This window comes from Scheffersomyces amazonensis, assembly GCF_036850825.1.
Source record: "Scheffersomyces amazonensis strain UFMG-HMD-26.3 chromosome Unknown RJT21scaffold_2, whole genome shotgun sequence".
NCBI classification, from domain to species: Eukaryota; Fungi; Ascomycota; class Pichiomycetes; order Serinales; family Debaryomycetaceae; genus Scheffersomyces; species Scheffersomyces amazonensis.
The window spans coordinates 2,830-24,925 of NW_027042742.1; the positions used below are offsets into that span (position 1 = coordinate 2,830).

At 32.0% G+C, this 22,096-nt stretch overlaps 3 protein-coding genes across 3 annotated transcripts; 2 read left to right on the top strand and 1 right to left on the bottom strand. All coding sequences in view use genetic code 12, as the record gives it.

Annotated features, from left to right (window-relative positions):
* Positions 1-4,313: 4,313 nt before the first annotated feature.
* Positions 4,314-9,880, top strand: RJT21DRAFT_138077 (DEAD/DEAH box helicase; the record flags this gene model as incomplete). Its single annotated transcript, XM_064883313.1, has 2 exons — positions 4,314-9,202; positions 9,773-9,880. 2 exons carry the CDS (start codon positions 4,314-4,316, stop codon positions 9,816-9,818), a joined length of 4,935 nt encoding a protein of 1,644 aa, XP_064738985.1. The 3' UTR covers positions 9,819-9,880.
* A 4,764-nt stretch (positions 9,881-14,644) lies between these two features.
* On the top strand, positions 14,645-18,840 carry RJT21DRAFT_118232 (uncharacterized protein). Its single transcript, XM_064880973.1, has one exon. It carries the CDS (start codon positions 14,695-14,697, stop codon positions 18,784-18,786), a length of 4,092 nt encoding a protein of 1,363 aa, XP_064738986.1. The 5' UTR covers positions 14,645-14,694; the 3' UTR covers positions 18,787-18,840.
* A 1,147-nt stretch (positions 18,841-19,987) lies between these two features.
* Positions 19,988-21,286, bottom strand: RJT21DRAFT_118234 (maltose permease). Its single transcript, XM_064880974.1, has one exon. The coding sequence runs from the start codon at positions 21,260-21,262 to the stop codon at positions 20,051-20,053; it is 1,212 nt and encodes a 403-aa protein (XP_064738987.1). The 5' UTR covers positions 21,263-21,286; the 3' UTR covers positions 19,988-20,050.
* Between the last annotated feature and the right edge of the window lie 810 nt (positions 21,287-22,096).

Below are 22,096 nucleotides of genomic sequence, written 5' to 3' on the forward strand. Positions count from 1 at the left end.
TTACTTCTACTTTAACATTCCTATACAACATTACCTTAAATCAATACTAATACTTCTCTTTCTAATACTACATACTTCCTTTCAAAATTCCCTTTTTTTATTCTTTTCTTCTTTTCCCTTACTTTAACACTCACTATTCTTACTCTTACTACTTCTTAACCACTTAATTCTTTACTTACTTAACTTTAACCACCTTCTCTTCTATACCATTTACATCTCAACTTCTTATCTTATAAACCAACTCTTTTATCACATTTTACTACCACACCACCCTTTCCATCACTCCTTTCTATTCTTTTTAACTGCGTCTCTTCCTTATCTTAACTCTACATCTACTTTAACATACCTTTTACACTTTAACACTTACTTTCTCACTTCTTTTCCTTCCTATTACATCTCTTCTTCCTACTTATCTCACTAAAACTTCAACTATTCATTCTTACTATACTTCACACTAATCTCTATACTTCTGCTTCTAACTTCTAATCTCTAACTATTCTTATTCTTTACTTTAACTTACTAACCTATAACTACTTACAATTTACTATAACCTACTCCTAGCATTACTACTCCCACACAATCCTTCTTTCTTTACTACATATCACTTTCTTTAATTATTCACTTGCGATATCCATTCGATCCCTTGCGATTAACTTCCACTTTTAATACTTAATATTACTCCTTCCACACAATCTATCTTTCATATTACTTTCTCTTACTAATTAATTTGCGATTCCCGTGCGATTCACTTCCACTTCTAAACTCTTTTCTAACAATAACCTAATATAACTACTATAGCCTACTCCCACACAATCCATATTTCATTACTACATATTACTTTAATTATTCACTTGCGATATCCATGCTATTCCTTGCGATACACTTCAACCAATTATACTGCTACTTAAATCAAACTTTACTTTCTTACTTATAATTACATATTTACTATTATTATATTTCTTGTTCTACATATAATCTACTTTACTTGTCATATTCTTTACTATTATTACATTTTTTACTTCATATTATAACACAAAATCAGCCTTGCTTAAATTTTTAAACATGCGCTCCCATTTTCAAACTATACTATATTACAATACTACCATACCTTACACCACTTGAACTGCTTTATACCTTATATTTTTATTATCCACTCGTTAATTCATCTTATAACATAATATTAGCATTATAATTGCATATTCATAATTTTATATACTATATCATCTTTATCATTTTTTTTTTAAATTTATTCTCATGCTAACACTTTTTCGCAATAATCTAACCAAATTCTCAAAAATTAATCACACTTAAAATGATTTTAACTTGCTTATTATTAATATATAATCACCTCCACACTTACATACTTTCAATTATTATCTATTATCACCTTCAACCATTTACACTTCTTACTAAACCAACTTTTTATTTCACATTTTATTCAAATATTTAACTATTTCTACATATTTTCTAACTCTGTAATACTAACTCTAACTTTACTTATTATAATAAAACATCTACCGAATTCCTTTATATTAATAATTTAATACTACTAGCCTCTTTTCCAATCTCATACAATAACTTACAATCACCCTTATTACCTAATAAAATATCTACTATACTTCACATAAATTACTACAAACTTACTCTTACCTCCACATAATCTATCTTTTTATTACCTTCTGCTTTATTCAAATAGCCCTGATACCATTACACTTCAATTTACTTTAATATCACTACGCAATTCCACTTTCACCTCAATTTATAATTTTGCGCTACTACCATATATACTTTCTTAACTGTAGCCTATTTTATTACTGCTTATACTAACATTACTTTAATTAATTCTACTGCTATCTAAATACCGTGCTTATACTTATTTCATACTTGCTATAACATTATCACTAACTTTACCCCATTTTTAGTTTGCTAAGTCTAGTACTAATACTTATAATTTCTACTATATGTAGTAAAACCTACTTCTAACCTACTTCAAGTTCAAATAATAGACCTTATTACTAGTCTTCCAATTAATTCTTGACAACTACATTATATTCTACTATTCTTCAACTTCATATCATTGATGAAATATTATTTTACTTCGACTTGTAAAATAAACGCTACCAACATATATTTTTATTTATCTACATCATATCTCAGTACTACTTATACTAACATGACTTAACTTGTTACTAATTACATCCAAATGCCCTGTATACTTTAAATATATACCTACTTTAACATTACCTTTAACTTTACCACATCTTATACACACCTTATATCTTATACTTTCCATTTCTAATATACTATCTTATCCTAGTCCAAAACACTACTACGTGTCAACTATCGTCATCATTATTACTCATATATATGTAGCATTATCTTAGAGTCTTCTATCACTATAAAATTTCTTGATATCACTTTTAAAATACACGTAAATATACTTATAAAACTTTCACTACCTATACTTAACTTAACTATAATATATCTTATTACCATTTATAAAACCATTATTTGACTTACTTCTAATGATAAATATATTACCAACCTGACCTAAGACACTTTGTTTACACTCTTCAATAACCTTTACTTAAATTGCTTTTATTTATATACAATCTTTAATATCCTTTAACTTTATATAAGTTTAAGAGTTTACTTCTAGACACATTACTCTAACTCAATAAACGCACGGATATACTAATCAACCATTATATCACCCCAAAGCCTCTAGTACACTTAATCTTATAATAATATTACTTACTTCTGTTAACTCTAAATATATTACTGCCAAATCGGCAAATACTTGTAAATTTTTCGATCACAATTTTTGCGCGCTAATTCGACCCTCCCTAATTTTTTGCTTTCTTAAAGTTCGCGCCTACCCAAACCCTCCCTATTTTTTCTCGCTAGCTAAATGCTCCCTAAATTTTTCGACACTCGCTATTTTTTTTACGACATAACTGAGACGCTACAAGCATATTCTACTAAGACTATGCTAGAACCAACTCCACCACTACTAATCCTCAATAACTCATATCCCAACCATAACTAAACACTGCCATTATAAATCAATCTCACTCTTCACTTTTTCAATACACTTACAAAAAATACCCAATGACGCCTGTTTTAAATGTGTTCTTAACTATGTAAAATTTCAATCCAAACACTCTAAATATAGTGCTAATAAGCTCTTCTTTGAACTGTACATGTGTTCTAAACTCAATATACCCTTACCAAAAGATCAGCCTCATACCATTAATAAAAGTGATACTTGTTTTAAATGTGCTCTTAACTATGTTAAATTACCTAAATCCAAACACTCTAAACTTAATGCTAATAAGCTCTTCTTCTAACATTATTTGTATTCTAACGTCAATATAACCTTGCCAAAATATCAGCCTCATACCATTAATAAAAGTGATACTTGACGACTGTTTTAAGCATTCCTTAACTATGAGAACAATACTTTCGCACATACTAGAAAACTTCTAAATACCTGTAACTTCACCCACCTTAATGTGAGTACTACCAAACTGTAGAAATATCTTAACTACATCACCTTATACCATATACTTCATTCTGAGCTCCAAGCAGTTAAGTATAAACTCTATTGCAATCAGCCAGAATATACCTTGTCAATTTCAATCAGTATTTTTTCCCGCCTAGACAAACCCTCCCTAATTTTTCCTCGCCTTCAATTTATTGAGTATTTTCTTTCAACTAGTAAAATCGGACAGTATTTTTTTGCAGCTTTTGCCTTCTCCAGTATTAACTTTTTTCTGTCCAGCCCCCTAATTTTGTCCACCTAGCGAACTACTTGGTTAACTATTTTTGAAAGTAACCATTTGAGCTGTCCTGATCTTACTTCTATTTAATTTACTATTACTACATCAATTTAGAATATTCACAAATACTAATATTTAATTTATAATTATTTAATTTATTATTAAGAGATAACAGTTCGTAAAATAATTCAGATAAGAAAACCTGATCCCTCTATTAATAGTCATAGCGAGTATTATTAATTGTCAATAATATTTTTTGCAATACTTTGATTTAATATATTTTAATAACCGTCTGCACTGTATCATCTAATTAGTAACCTGTTAAGTCTAAATAAATATAATAAGTTAATTTTTATGCACGAACTTAAATCAATGCGTAGTGTGTACCATTTACCTAAATAAGGAAAAAGTTAGAATGAAAATATTTCAAAGCTTTTTCAAAGAAAAATAAAAATTTAACATCAAACCAGATAGATATAACACTAACTAAGATCAGATACGTTTATCATAACCAAAGTTCTTAAACCAACAATGTCTACCACAGATAGTACTGAACGCGATTTTCTTAACCACGGCATTCCATATTATGGAGAAGTCTTCAGCGACGAACACTCTAGCGAAAGTGAAGATGAAGTAGTTGAGTCACTTTATGACCAAGCCACTAATCAAACTCTTGAAACCTTGAACTCTAACGGATACATCTGTACTCCAGGAATTCCTTTTGTCTTTATTCCGAAAGCCAATGAATTCAGAAGTATTCCGAACATGCAGCAGTTCAGAAGACTTATCACTGATATTCCTGGATGGGAGGGTAATGTGGCAGCGAAGTATGAGAGTTTGGAACCCTTCTTTTTAGATGAATCTAAATTGCAGAGAGACATTACTACCAACAGATTGTCTACCAATGTCTCTATTCCGGGTGTCCAACCAATTGACATGTACAATTGTAACTTTTGTGACTCTTCGTTTATTGGGTTAAAGTATTTCAATCGGCATGTCAAGAAATATCATCCTGAAGCCAATCATGAAATGCTAGTCCTGCTGCAGCAGCTGGGTTATCCTGTTAGAATCAGTAGCCGTTTATCATCAATTTTAATTGAAGCAACTACAATTGATATCTATGAGAATTTAACTCAGGAAAATATTTTACTGGACTTGAATAAGGATAAATTCTTATCATTACTTTGTGTTGAAAGGGCAATGAGACTTTACAAGGAAGTTCCAGAAGATGAAGCCGGTAAGAAAAAGCTTACCAGTTTAGTAAGAAGCTTTTTTACAAAGGATCACTTGGACAAGCTTAATGAGTTTCAGAAAAACTTGAATACTACCAAAGTGTTCTTAAAGTCACACTATAGTAGAGGGGCGGTTAATGATTATGTTAAAGCCACTGTGACCTTCCTTCAAGTAAGTTTATTCCATTTAGATATTAAGGTAACTTCGAAAGAGGACTTCGACAAGTTCTGCACTATGTTCTTAAAAGATTATCTTTTAAAAGTTAATGTTGAGAGAACAGTTCTAGACCTTTTTGTTCTTAGTTGTATGCTGCAGAATAATAGTCTTGTCTCGAACTCAGTGAGAAGGACTATGTTCTGCAGCGTATTATTCTTCTCCAAATTAATCATTATACATGAAATTACTAAAGAAGAATTTAAAGCATTCAAACAGGAATTAAAGTCTCCCAACATTGAACATAGTGCAGGTTATTTCAGTCTTAAATGGTTGTTCAATCAACATGATTTAGCTAGTCCTCAGACTCCGATGAATTGTCAACAAGTAGGTTCCAGAACAGATGCTTTTAGAATTAACGGTAAGATTGTCTCATTGCAACTATTGAATGATATGAGAAAAGGTTGCATTACTACAATTAAAGATGAGTTGGTTGATATATTTGGTCCTGATCTCTTCAATGGTGTTAAATATTCAGATATAGTTAAGGAGTATAATAAGAAACTCAGTCTCCGAAAAACATTTAAACGCTATAGCAATTCTGAATTTCAACTATTACTCAAAAAAAATAAAGTCAAAAATGTTCATTCTGCTGTTGCTTTGTTCAAGAGAATACTCAAGATTCAAGAATTACTTTACCTACTTATTATTATTGGGTGCGGAGCACCCTATAGGTCTCCAGAGATTCTCACTATGAGAATCGAGGACCACTCCAACTCACCTAGTAATGTAATTCTTGATGAAGAAAATGTAGTATTCAGAACTACCTACTCCAAAAATTTAGACCGTCACAATACTATAGTTGCTATTACTAAATACTTGAATGTGGAAACCGGACAATATCTCATATTATACTTACATTTGACAAGGCATATATTGTTGGAGCTTAGACTCAAGTTTATTGAGGGTACTAGTTATACAAAAGAACGTACTAATAGACATGTTAATTCAGATATAGACCAAGACTTAGTTCAGGAAATCGAAGAAATAGAGAATGAAGAAGAGGATCTAGATGTAGAAGATCCAATAATCAGGGCCGCTAATAATGTTGAATATATTAAAAGAGAGTATTTTACCAAGTTGTTCATATCACTTAATGGTCGAGCTAAGCCGGACCTTGGATTGAGTGCCATTCGAAACATCACAAAGGCATATGGTGTTGGGTTAAATCAAAGAGAAATGCGTCAAGGGTTACATTCATTGGTTCACTCTTTAGTTGTTGACTTTAATAAAGTTGAACAAATAATCAGTGAAATCAATAGAATGAGCAACCATTCCAATACAACGGCCTTGGTCAATTACGGTTATAATCATGAAAGCAGAAGTAATGTCAGTAACAATTTACTCCAAAGGAAAGTTTGCAATAGATGGTATGAGATGTTGACTAATCATGTAACCCCCGAAGTTAATAGTTCAAACATAATATGGCAAGATGTTAGCATTGCGGATGTAAAAGACGCTTATCTTAAGGTTTTGAATTTTCCAGCTAGAGAAATACAAGTGGTTACTACCTTGGAGGTTCTTAGAAATAACTCTATAGCTATATGTTTAAGAACTTCTGAGGGAAAGACAGCAACATATGGGGTTGCCAGCTATTTGGAAAACTATGTGTTTCCAAGTAGCAAAAGGCAAGTCTCAGTAGTTGTAGTACCCTTTATTTCCTTGAGATTAGATATATTAGAACATCTAAAACGTTACGGAGTTGTACCATTAATTTATGAGGGTACTATTAATTACACCACAGCATATGATATGCTAATAGTACAATTAGAACTATTTAGTAATGAATTGATAGAAACCATTGAAGCTTCCAACCATATGTCAGTACGTCGAATTATATTTGAAGAGGCCCACTTTATGTATCATCAATATAGAGAGAGCAAAAATGAAGAAATTGCTAAATGCAAACGATTTCAAATGCTCTTTGTGTCAGCGACATACCCTAAATCATATGAAAGGGAATTGAACAGTTTGATAAATCCCAAAAGGCTAATTAGATTAGAAAGTCCTTCCATTGTTCGTCCAAATATAATACTTAATAAAACCATTGTCAAAAGAGAAGAAGAAGTTGCTGAAATAATTAAATCAAAAGTATTACAAGTTCCTTTTAGTATTGTTATCTTACCCACTATAAGAAAGGTACAAGAGTATCATAAAGAATTCAAAGAGGCTGGTATTAATTGTGAAATGTTCCATTCCAAGTTAAATTTCGCTGATAAAGAGAGTGTTATAGAAAAGGTATACAATAGTGAATTAAGAGTTGTAATTGCTACTACTGGGTTTACTACCGGATTAGACATAACATCACTTAGATATTTAATTATTGGAGACCAATGCTATGACGCCGAAACTCTCATACAAGCCAGTGGTAGGACTGGTAGAGATGGGCAGGCATCGACAGTTGATTTGATTCTTGTAGCCAATAGAAGTAAAGATGAATTTCAAAAGAAACTCATGTCACCTACATGTTTGTCGGAGGTTCAAAATTGGTCCCAAGAATTGGAAATCAAACTGTGCACAGAACTCAAAGTACTGTTGTGCAGTGTCTGCAGAAGCAATGGTCCAACACAACCGATAGTACCAATTGAAGTAGAAACAGATAGACCAATTGAAGGAGAAACACAAGTTGATAGACCAATGGAAGTAGAAACAGATAGACCAATTGAAGTAGAAACACAAGCTGATAATACAATGGATGAGACAGACACTACTGACTGGTTTGATAATTTGCCTGTCGTCAATCAAGTTCCACCTAGTATGATTAATAGATCACTAAATAAACCAGCTAGCAATAGAATTTTATTTAACATACCTTTAGCTCAATCATCAATAAATGAAGTTGCAGGTAGTCTGTCCAATACAACCAACACATATCAGTCACCTTTGTCAACCTTTGATTCAACAAGACCAATATTGAAAAGAAGAGGAGAAACACAGTCATACCAATCTGCCTCCAAACAACAGCGGATATTAAATAACCAATCAGCAGATGAATCATTATATCTTCAAACAGATGAATCGGTCATTTCAGTACTCCAGAAATATAATGATAATATCTATGTAATGATGGATCCACAACGTTTTAAAAAAGCTAAGTTTGAGGATGAATTAAGAATTGATAATGCCTTAATTTATAATTTCCAACACTACTATTACCGTGGTCTTGGGAATCAGGTGATCTGCTATGGATGTGGACTCAATCACGAAACCCACAATATAGAATGTCCCAACTACAGATTTACTATGGGACTCCTTATTCCATATGTCTTGAGTTCCTCCAAAAAGTTACTTAATTATATTAATCAGGATAATATAGAAAGGGCTATAGAACTAAGAAATATAGTAGTTAATTATGTACATCAGGAGCTGTTTAGAGCCAAAATGAAGAGCTGTGTATTACTAAGATTCAACAAACAGTTGAACTTAACTCATCATAATATCCCTTTTCAAGAATTAAGTCAAGATTTGTATAATCTATTGTATACCCCCAAGCCAAATAATAGGCTTGGGGCTGATACAACTAAAAGGAGAAACTTCCTGACAACACTTAAAGTGATTAATGGTTGGAGGGGAGTAAGTAGTAAGGTAGGATGGCTGATGGACAACAATGTCAAAGAGGAAAAAATGAAACAATTAGAAGATAGATTAAGACAGAAACAAACTAAAGGAGCATGCAAAAGATGCCACTTGATGCATCAAGGTGAATGCATGATGGAACAGTTACTAAGTTTCATTCTTTTGACTGGCTATTACAATATAGACTTGTGTTTTATTACCTTATCTAAGATGTTTAGGAATCAAGAAATAATATGGATACTTCACAGCTACGATGATTTTCTTAAAGTTATATTAAGTGAATATCGAGGGACATATGGGTATATGTACTTCATATATATAATGATCCAACAAGTGAAAGAAGAGGAAACCAGCATAATGCATTACCATTTGGATAAGAAGACTAAAATGGTATTAAAGTAAGTATAAAATTATAGTTATATATGTATGTAAAATTCTTTCTAGTATAAATTTTAACATTACAATATATTTCTAACTAACTTGACTTCACTTCTTCCATTTAGAATCATTACTTTCTCTTAATCATTACTTATACAAGTTAAATATATTTTCTACTATACTCAATAAAAGTTATTGCTAGCTTACTGCTACTTCCAATAGTATATTTTATTACTTTCCCAATTAAAGATTACTATCCATTAGACTCTTGTTCTAATTCATATCACTAATAAACACTACTTTTAGTTAGACTTGTAAAATAAGCGCTACTTACTTCTACATTTTTAACTATATCATATACCACTGATACGTCAGCTAATACTATTGAAGTTATTTCTAATTCCAATTGGGTACCTCCAATATCCTTGAATAACACTTATATTTAAAGTATCATTAAGTTACCTTCAGTATAACCTCTAAAACTATACTTATAATATCTAATAGACATTCTATATTACTCTTTAATTACTTAATTACTATTTCCATATGATGATATTTCTAATTAATTTGTTCTACCTTCCATCCTACAGTTCCTTTACTTTAATTAAAGTCACCTTAAATACAACTATTATGTGACAACAATATCTATATTTATTAAATTCTATTAGCTTTCCGATAGTTAGAACAAGATTACTTATGTTACTACTACATTTAACAACACTCATTAATTACTACTATTTAAACCAATTCTATCTTCAGTGCTAACTTAGCTTGACTTGCTATTGTTAAATTTCTAGTAAATTCTACTACTTAATTCTAAATTGTATTAGTTCTATCTAAATAATTTCAAATTAACATCTAAACTACATTATGTTCCAAACTAACTTCTAAAGCGCATTAAGTTCCAAACTAATGTCTAAATTACATTATGTTCCAAACTAATATCTAAACTACATTATGTTCCAAACTTACTTCTAAAGCGCATTAAGTTCCAAACTAATGTCTAAATTACATTATGTTCCAAACTAATATCTAAACTACATTACGTTCCAATGTTACTACTTTAGCAATTGTACATAGTGCCACTTATCTAACTCTAATTACTATACTTTAAAATATAAATTTAATTTTCTGCTCACTAAAAAATTACAGCTAACAATTTCTACGCACGACCAAAAATTCAAATCTACATTAATCATAAATTTATTACAAACTAGAGAAGAGCATAAAATGTGAACCAAATCATTTATTAAAATAATTATACATATATAACTTATCTAATTACATTCTACATCTTTTGAAATAACTTCCAAAGAAAAAGATGATCTTTCTATATTAAATACAACCCTTAATATACAAAAATACCAAATTTACCAACAATCAACACCAGCAAACTATACCATTAAAACTTAGAGTGCTAAACAAGTGCACCGAGTGACCAAACTCAATAGCTACCTAACCTTACCAAAACCAGCTTAAAAGTCATTGAATTGCCTTGACTGGACAATATTATAGTAATTACTTTAAAACTCTTGATTATTATATTACTGATCCACAAATAGTAATAAATCACCTTAAACAAGTGCACCTAGTGACCAAAAGCAATAGCTACCGAACCTTACCAAAACCAGCTTAAAAGTCATTGAATTGCCTTATCTGGATAATATTACACTAATTACTTTATAACTCTTGACCATTAAACTACTGCTCCACAAATAGTAATAAATCACCTTCTGAAACAAGTGTACCTAGTGACCCAAGTCCATACTAAACGAATCTTATCAAAACCAGCTTAAAAGTCATTGAATTGCAATGGCTGTATAACATTATAGTAATTAATATATTAATCATAATGAGAAATACAATGATGTCTAATTAGTGAATCCGTAACAATTGAAAGTCATACTCAAATGGATCGTGGTGAAACTATAACCAAAATAACATATGTACTTTAAAAACCATTAAAATGTTGCATATCAATAATAGTGTAGTTTACTTATGTTGTTAATAAACATTTACATAGCTCACTTCATAAAAATTTCTGGTCAATCTAAATTATACTAGACTATTTTTTTAGTACGGCATATAAACGACTCAACTTGCACCCTTAACTATGGGAAAATCAAAATGCACCCAAGTTCTGTCCTGCGAGGTGAAAATTGATTTTTTACATAGTAAATCTGCTCTCCTGCACACAGGCTAATATCTATACTAGCTGAAAAATTAAATGATCCCCACTATCTAAATTGGATCCCCACTATCTAAATTGTACTCTTTCACCAATACTCTACCTTTTCTACCTCTTTAACTACCATTACTACCTTTCCTCATCTTTACTTTTTACATTTCCCTCCTTAACTTCTACTTTACTTATCACTACTACCCATCTCCCTTCTTAACTTCTACTTTACTTCCTTCTACTTCTTTACCTACTCTTACTATACCATTACTTCTACCCCTCTTTATTTATCACTTTACTACTACCACACTTCCTTTTAACTTCTTCCTTACTTCTTACCTTCTACTTTACTTTACTACTACCACACTTCCTTTTAACTTCTTCCTTACTTCTTAAACCTTTCTTCTTTCCTTTACTACTTTCTTATCATTACTTATCTACTTTACTACTTTACTACTTCCACACTACCTTCTCTACCATTTACTTTTCCTTTACTTCTTCTTTTACTTTTTAATTACCTACTTAACTTCATCCATTTCTTTCCCTTACTACTACTTTCCTATCTTAACTACTTTACTACTATCACACTCTCTTCTTACCTTCTACCTTACTCTACCACACCTCCCTTTACTTACTTTACTATCCTTTCTTACTTTACTATCCTTTCTTACTTACTTCACTAACCTTACTTACTTCACTAACCTTTCTTACATACTCTACTCCTTCTTCCTCATTTACTTCTACTACCATTAACACAACTACTTCCACACACCCCTTCCTTTACTTCTTCCTTTACTTTTACTACTTTTACTACCCTTTTCCTCTACCATTACTTTCTCCTACTTTTACTACTCTTCACACTACACTACCTTTTCTAACTACTCCTCAACTACCCTTACTACTTTTACTACTCCTCAACTACCTTTACTACTTTTACTACTCTTTTCCCTAATACACTTCCCTTACTACTTATACTACTCTTTTACCAATACTACTCCCTCTCCTCCTTTTACTCCTTCTACCATTACTTTCTCCTACTCTTCATTTTCCACTTTTCATACTCTTCACACTAATACACTACCTTTCTACTCCCACACCTCCTTTTACTCCTTCTACCATTACTTTCTCCTACTCTACTACTCTTCATTTTCCACTTTTCATACTCTTCACACTAATACACTACCTTTCTACTCCCACACCTTTTACTCCCTCTACCCTTTCTTACTTTCATTCTCTCTCCAACATTTACTACCCTTTCTACACTACCTTAACTTTCTTCTCCTTAACACTCTCCATTCTTACTTTTACTACTTCTCAATTACTTTTCTTACTTACTTAACTTTAAACCAACTCTTTTATTATTACTTTACCTTCTATATCATATTACTATACCTCCCTTTCTATTCTTTTAATCTACTGCACTTCCTTCTTAACTCTACTTCTACTTTAACATACCTTTTACATATTTAAACCGTCCTTCTTACTTCATCTCTTCTTCTTACTTATCTCACTAATACTTCAACTATTCATTCTTACTATACTTCTACTTATCTTCTAATCTCTAACTATTCTTATTCTTTACTTTAACTAACTATAGCCTATAACTACTTATAAGTTACTACCACTTCTTTCTCATACTATATTTTACTGCCTTCTACTTATTTACTTGCGATACCCATGCGATTCACTTACACTTCTAACGCTATAACTACGCTTTAACTCAACTTTCATACTCCAATTTTACTTCTCCACATTATTTTACAAATTTACCCAATTCTGGTTTTATCTACTAACTTTCTTACATATTTTCTACTCTTACTTACTCAAAATACTTCCACAAACTTATTTTAATATACACATTAATCCCCTAATTCTGCGAAATATTATATGCAATGCACAACCTTATTTTCTGCTGCATGCGTCATGCACCTCGTGCGACATTTAATTGCGCGACTTATCTGACATGCGAATCTCGGTCCAAAAATCCCGAAAATCCCTCCATTTTCACGTGCGACCCTCGGACGTCGTGCGATTTCCAAATTTACACTCACTTTGCTCAACGGTTCAATTGTCGGATATCCCAATGCTCTCCCAATTATCCTGCATATCGTATTCTGACACAAATCTGAAATCGCCAAATCTCACGACCGCAAGATCACGAGCCCTAAATCACGACCCCAAAGTCACGACCCCCGAATCTCGTTCCCCAAATCTCGTCCTCCAAATCTCGTTCCCCAAATCTCATCCCCCAAATATCGTCCCCTAAATCACGTCCCCAAAATCACATGTTCTAGATTTCAGGTGCTTCGAAAAATTCTCACTTTTCACGACCTTTCTCTGACTTCCTAATCGGGAATACTAGCTATTCTAAATATGCTCATTATACCACTTGTGCTCATTCAAACTTCATCAAACTCTACGGGAACATTCCTTTGATTTACTACTTACATAATCTATCTTTAAGAGTGCTAAGTATACAATTCTACGAAAATCATCAATATTCTTATTATTTCCAAAATTCGATGAATAACTACCAATATTTCCCTACAAAAATGAAATATATCAAAATTACTAAATAAATTATTATGTCACATCATACATAAAATTGATATAGTTAGACTCTTCTAGTTTTATACTATCTTCTAGTACTACATATGTTAACATTTCTCTTTAATCGGACCCTTGAGATCAGTTTCTAGATTTGCAATTACGTCCGTATTAGGAAAGAATATGACGTGCATTAGATAAGAAGAGCTCGGGTGGAGCCATATCCGGTAATAAAGTTATCCTATTTTTTCTCTTGTACTGTATATGATGATCGTCGGAAAAAAAATTGAAAATTACAAACAAGTAGATTAGTACCCAATACTAGAATTAACAGTTCGAATACTATAATTAATTGTAGATCATGTATACAAAACTATTATATATATGTAGATAATGCTTCGCAGCGTCAACCGCCAGCAGCATATTTAACCTTAATTGATTGAACAGGACTACGAAAGTTTAGACTATCAACCTGCTCAATCATATAAACCCAGAAATATGATTGGCCAATTTATACAAAAGGCGAATAAATGCTTTTCAAATTCTTTATAGAAAATATATCGCTGGGCTCAGAAGAAACTTATAGACGTACTGTTCACATTTTCATTCTCCTCACTACTGAATATCATATAAATGGGACCTTTGTTATCATTCCCTTAGACCGTCTAAAACTTTTCGCGTTCGGCCAAAAAGCGCGATATCAACATTCTCATTGTATACTATATTAAAGAGCACGAATATATCCAATTTAATTTACTTTTACAATATCTTTTACAAGTAACAAAAATGTCATCACCTTTCGACTCCGATCTGGAGTTGGAGAATATAATATTCAAAAACGAGTCTATTATTAGACATCCTGGTGAAGTCATAGACTTGATATCATCATCGGAATCGGAAGAAGATAATGATGACTGTAATGAATATTCAACTGAAGGTAATAATATCCAACACCATGAAGAAATCACTTCCGTAGTTGATACAACTTTAGAAGGTGAATCAGCTTTAGCAGATGATCCCACTGTTAAGCTACACCATGTTGGCATGTACAAACAAAATTCTAATACTGATACCCACTTAATTCTCGGGCAAGAAAATCATATCGAGGAAGAACATATTCATTTAAATGATGATGAGGTAAACAGAAATAGAGAAAACGTCGAAGTTCTACAAAATACTAAAGAATATAGTCAAACTAATGCTGTACATCCTAATGAAACTCAAACTACTGATGTTGATAGAAATACTAATGAACCTGAACAAACTCAAACTACTGATGTTGATAGAAATACTAATGATCCAGAAGCAACTCAAGATACTCAACCTGATCAATTAACTGTCAATGAAACCAACCCTTATGATCCAGAACAGACACAAACTCAATACTCAAGTTTCAATGATAGCATTGAGTTAAATGCCATAAATGACGAAGTCAATGAGATGTATAATGAGTTGAACCAAGATCCTGAATTCACAGAGTATGAACTGACTGATACCAATGGCATAGACAAAGAATTGAATGATTTGTATATTAACAGTACTCCAGAAGAAACCCTTGTTGATCTAAATCGAACAGAACCTATATACCAGAAATTATATAATTATACTTCTGAAGAAGAACTGTTTATGGATGTTCTTGAATTGAATGGAGTATTTATTGTGGAAAATATACCATTCATTTACGATGCCAAAGATCTTATTTTCTATAGGCCGACTCTAGGAATAATCAGTCGAAAAATTAGAACATTGGAAGCTTATACCTTTGTGAAAATGATGTCCCTATTTAATAGTATTTTAAATAAATACCCACCATTACAAAGAGATTCAACAGGAAGATTGATGGCCAAAATTAAAGACCCAAGAATAATTCCTGAAGATTTGATAAATTGCGAAATTTGTCCTGCAACATTTTCAAAATACAAATATGTTAGATCACATATGCACAGTGAACATAGAATCAATACTGTTGAAGTTACAGAAGAGAAAACGTTCAAAGTCAAGGATAATTTTCGCATAACGGGAATAATACAGTCAGATGAAGTAATAGACTTAAATAAAACAAGCACTACTGATAATCTTGTAAACGAGCCAAATAAGGATGCATTCTTAAGCATTCCAGAAGTACAGCTAGCATTAAGCAAATTTAAGGGTAATACTGATTTCGAATATTGGTCACCAATACTATTTCCACTTGTTTTAAATGTTATCACTGCTGACAGATATGCATTAAGTGCTGTAGTTAATGAGCAAATGACATCTTTTTTTAATTGTGGAATACAAATTGAAACACAAAAAAAGTATAGTAAATACGCTTGTATGGTTCTAGCGGTGTATGCAGAATACAATAATTTACAAATTACAGCTGATTCATTTCCTTCAATTATTGAAACTTTCTTTATCAAATATGTGGTTCACAAGCACAATCCCTTAGAAGAATATAATCTTATAGATTATGTTCTTCTAAGCATGTGTGTTGAAGGAACGCATTTAACTACAAGTTCCATAAGAGAAAGTATTTTAAAGGGATTTAAATATTTTCTCTCGTGTCTAGTAGTCGATAGAATTGGTCCTCACAGCCTGAAATTAAATGTTTGGAAGTGGCAGTATAGATCTACTTATGAATCAAACTTTATGTCTTTCTTTAAATTTTTAATGTTGCACAAAATACATATAAAGAAGTCTCCTAGATGGTCTACACCGGTGTTAATGCTAAATAATCTGAAGGATCATATAAGCGTAGGTGGTTCAAATATTCTGATTCAGCAGCTAAACCAAGTTAAAGATATTTGTGAAGAGGAAATATATGGAGTATTAAACAACTATTTTGATGCTTCATACTTGGATATTGCGAATACATTCACTGAGACAATTACAAAGTTTCGACCAAATACTGAGAGAAGTGAGTATGGTATCGCTACTTACAATAGAGTGTATAATATTCGTAATATTCGTAATATATTTAAAAGAAGACAACAGCCCTATGATAAAAAAGGGATGCTTAAGGTATTTAATGAGTTATATAATGTTCAATTTTATATATTTGTGTTGATCCTCATAGGAGTCGGCGTACCATACAGAGGCTCCGAAGTATTGACAATGCGTATACGAAACTACACAAATCTGCCATCAAATGTGATGCTCCATGACGGCTCATTGATGTTTATAACATCATATTCCAAAACAATGCATTATAAAGGAAGAGTGAAAAGAATCACCAAGTTAATGCCTCAGAAATCAAGTCAGCTAATTTATGCATATTTACATTACACCAGAGGCTTAATGTATCACTTGGCAGTTCAATTGCAAAGCACTCCGCCAACAGAAGATGATATTGACGATCAGATGAATGATGAAATTGAAGAAGAGATAGATGACGAAATTATCGACATCCCAAATAGTGTGCTTGCAGGCCAACAACCAGAAGGATACTCGGACTTAACTATAGCATATAGATATAGACTATTTGTGAGTCTCACTGGCAATATAAAAATGTCACTGGTGTTATCCAATATAAAATCAATATTTGAAAAGATAGAAGTAGAGCAGTTTGGACAGAGGAAGCTTCGACAATCCTTGCATTTTTTTGTACACACTCTACCCTTAAGATCAAATAATTTGGAACATTATAGTAGCTTATTAAACAGGATGGCTGATCACAGCGATCAAACATCAACAAATTGGTATGGTAGAGATCCTATCACTGGAATCAATGCCAATGACCAGTTGTTGATGTTAGAGATCTGCTCTCATTGGCACAACCTTTTGACTGTAGGAGGACCAAATATAATAGAAAAGGATCCAACTATTCCACCAAATTCAAGTGTCACATTTAACGATATTGAAAATATTTATAAGAAATATGCAAATGGACCAATTAATCAAATTGACGAGAGGTGTATACGAGAATTAACAAGTGGGATGGATATATTTTTAGATATACCATACGAGCAAAGAATACAATCAATAGCTCTTAGCATTAAATTGCAAAAAACTATTGACGTAAATATTATAATCATTGGATATCAAGCGTCTGAATTACTAAAGAAATTGGAAAAATATGAGATATCATGGAAAATGTATGATGCATTGAATAGTCTTTTAGATCTGGATGTAATAATATTTCCTATATCCAAAATTCATAAATTGAAAGGCTTAATTAGCATAATAAATGCTTCTAATTATAAAGTTAACCGACTTATTATTCAAGATGTTCATGAACCAAAAATTTATGAAATGTTTAGAGACATAAAGTCAACACCATTAGTTATATCTTCATCAGTGATACCAAGGAGCTGGGAGATTGAGCAGATGATTGGACGAGAAAAGATACTGACATTGAAAATTGAAACCTGGCCAACTCCTACAGTTACTGTTAACTATTTATCTGGATCAGTAGGATCAGTTGAACAGACTATTACAGATACTTTGAGACACAACACAGAAGAAACGATAGTTATTGTTGTACCAAATTCACGTCTAGGACATCAATTATGTAACCATCTTACAAGAGAATTCAAAGTGGGCCAACTATATACCTTTATGCCTGACGATGCAAAAGAGATTATTATTTCGAAGATCATCAACAATGAATTAAATGTTGTAGTCACTGATGCTGCAGACATTGATTTGGCCCATTTAAAACATTACATTATAGCATACTATGTAAGGTCTGAATTGGATTATTGTTTGGTGTTAAATAAATGCAGTAATAGTGGATACCTTGATATTATATTGGATCTAGATAGAGAACATACTATAGATTTGGGTGATACCACAGATCCGTTAATGCTAATGAGAAAGCTATTAGGCCGATCATACGAAAGTCCCACTAATTCAACAACAGATGAACACCAAGAAAAGAGACAGCGATTGAGTTAACTAATCTAGGATCTTATATGACATTTAATTTATATATGCTTTAATATATTACAAAATTTTCATGAAATCGTAATCTAAGTATAAATAGATAATGGGCAATGATTTCTCTAGATCAATATTTTCTTATTTGTTTACATTTTCTTATTTGTTTACATTTTGGGGTTTGTTTACATTTTGGTGTTTGTTTACATTTGTTTGTTTACAAAAAGCATACTTTCCCAAACATAAAAATCACCTCCGAAAAAACATGATTTTAGTATGATCAATAAGATATCAATAAAAACACTATTATAACAACATAATCCACTCTAGCTCTCAAACCCTTTCAGCTATCATCACGTAACCAAGTTCGACAAGTACTACATTCTCGTGGGCATCTGCCAATACTACTATAGCTATATCCGATTAATAATAAGCGCTCCAGTGTAAAAACTCTACGTTTGACCTTTTTGTATGGGAACCTCGCCTTCGGCGGAGGTTCCCATACCAAAGATTTTATTCACAAAATTTTTAAATATAGCTCAGTTGAAGAAAGCTTATCAACACTCGAAAACTCACACAATTCGTGAACATTCACACAAATCGTGGACAACATTATGACTATGCTAAGACTTTATACTTATATTTTCAATATTTCTAAATCATTCGATATTTGTTTATGTCTGAATACGTTGTGGTTGAGTCTCTTCACTGTTCAGTTCTGGAATAGAATATATTTTCCCCATAATCAAGATGGTAAACCGAAGCCTCACCAATACTTCATTTACTAATTTACAGAAATGAGGGTCTACACCAATTCCTTAATTCCCAAAATTATAATATCATTCTGCAAACATTCATAGTGTGCGTAGACCAATGCGAAACTCTACAATTTCCTACAATTCTTATGAAAGTGATTTCAAACCAATTTAAAATAAGTAAAGCATCTTTCATATACATCTTTCTGAGCGACATCTAACTGGATTCTTGATTTTCTTATATCATCAGTAATGGACTTCTGGTAGTGCCAATTTTACACATCTCATTTCTAACACTTTAATAAATATTTATTATCTTAACTTAAATTTGAAATTCATTTATTCTATACCAAACTTTTCATAACCTATTCCTGCTATAATCACGTTCTAATTAATATGCTATCAAAAACAAATTTATACTTAAACTATTTAGTAATTATATATTAATTTATTCTAAGTGAGCCCTTATTTTAATTAACAGTTATCGATTCAATAACACACGTAACTATTTTCTTGTACATTTTAAATTAGAGTTTATTATTTTTATTTTTCATATCTGAATCAAGATCGTATGAAGCAAATTGTCTTGCAGGGATCTTCTTTTCAAATAACAAATCTAATTCTTCGTAAGTTCTGTCTTTTGTTTCGGGTAATCTAAAATAACACCAAATCAATGTAGGAAAAGCAGTAGCGAACCAAATAAATGCAGTTTTTCCTTTTAGATCAGCCTCATTAGGATTCAAGAGATATGGTTCAACAACATTTGAAACCAATGAAGCTATATTATAAGCATTTCTAGCAAGTGCAATTGACTGTGATCTAATTCTAGTAGCAGAAGTCTCTGCTGTTATTGTAAAAGCAAGAGGACCGATTGTCAAAGCATAAGTGCTAACCCATAACATTGTAATCGCAGCTTGAGCCCATTTCACTGCTGAGTTATTTTCAGCGGGTCTTGCTAAAATCCCAATTAAGAATAAGAATAACACTAAGAAAAAGTATCCAGTTACATAAATAGTTCTTCTGCCAAATCTTGATAATAAGAACCAAGAACAAACTGTCCCTGACCAAGCAATGCCAGTAGTTCCAAGATTTAATTTATATGTATTTTTACTATTAAGACCGGCTTGTGAGAAGAAATAACTTGGAGAATAAGCAAATGTAGAGCCTGCTAGTACTTGACCAGCAAGTGAAAGGCACATGATTTCAGTTCTCCTTAAATTAACTCCTTTGAAACATTGAATATAACCTTTCCAACCACCACTTTCTTCGTTATTTATTCTATCGTGTTCTCTTTCAAGACTATTAGTATAAATCATTAATGCAAGTCTATCCTTTGCGGTATGAGCAATTCTCTTGGAGCTTAATCTTCTAATTGATTTTTCAGCGTCTTCAAATCTCCCTTTTCTAATTAAATAATAAGGAGAATCAGGAGCGAAGAGAGTCAATATAAATAAAGGCACTACCCACATCCATTGTAATGCGTAAGGAATCTTGTAAGAATATTTAGTTTGAGTATTAACTAGACCCTGTAATACTCCAGCAGCAACAAATTGTCCAGTTGCCCAATATAAGTTGATAATAGCTGTTAAATATCCTCTCAATTGAAGGGGAACTATTTCGGAAGCGTATGAAATACCAATAGTCGCAAATACACCCCATGGAATCCCACATAATATTTGGCCGGCCAAAAGAACTTCAATTGTTCTTGCAAAGAAAACAATAAAAATAAAAGCTGCCATAAATACCAAACTAACATTAATGACCAATCTATGGCCGAATCGTTCAGCCAAGTAACCGTTAGCAAATACTCCTATAATTGTACCCACAGAAGAAGCACTTCCAAGAGCCAGTTGCCATTTACCAGCTAATTCATAAGTAACTGTACCGTCAGCACCCACTATTCTATCTCCATAAGCTTTATTAAATTCTGGATAAGCAAAGAAAGAAGTCGTCAAAATGTTATCATAACCTTCCATAACAATTGTTGCTGCCATTACAATAGCCCAAAATATGGCCGGTTTATGATCACGTATAGCTTCCTTAAAGGTTAAAGCGTGCTCTTGTTCAGAACCTAACCTAGCTTGCTCATAAATATTAATTTCACCATGACCTTCGACATCAGCGATACCTGTGGTAACATCATATTTCACAGATGAACCATCTGAAGCAACAAGTTCCAAATGTTCAATTACTGGTTTTGTCTTGTCAGTTGTACTTCCACTCATTTTGTTTATCTTTGTTTCTTCTAAGAGAATATTGATAACTCATTAAAAATATTAAAAACATAGGGTTTTACTATTTTATATAGTTGTATTTGCTAATCAAAAAAAGAGAAATTCAAGGCTTTTAGAACCCTTGTTACATTGTACAAGGTACGTTTGTTGTCCCCACCTTTTCTTTTCATTACGAAAGAGCAAATAAAACTTATTTAACAGAAGATAAAAAGTAGAAGGTGGACCACGTCCCATAATTGTAAAAGATCGATAACTGCAACCAATCAAAAATTATTTTTAAAACCCATAGCCCGATTCATGATGAACTACACTCAATTATAATTACATAACTAATTTGAC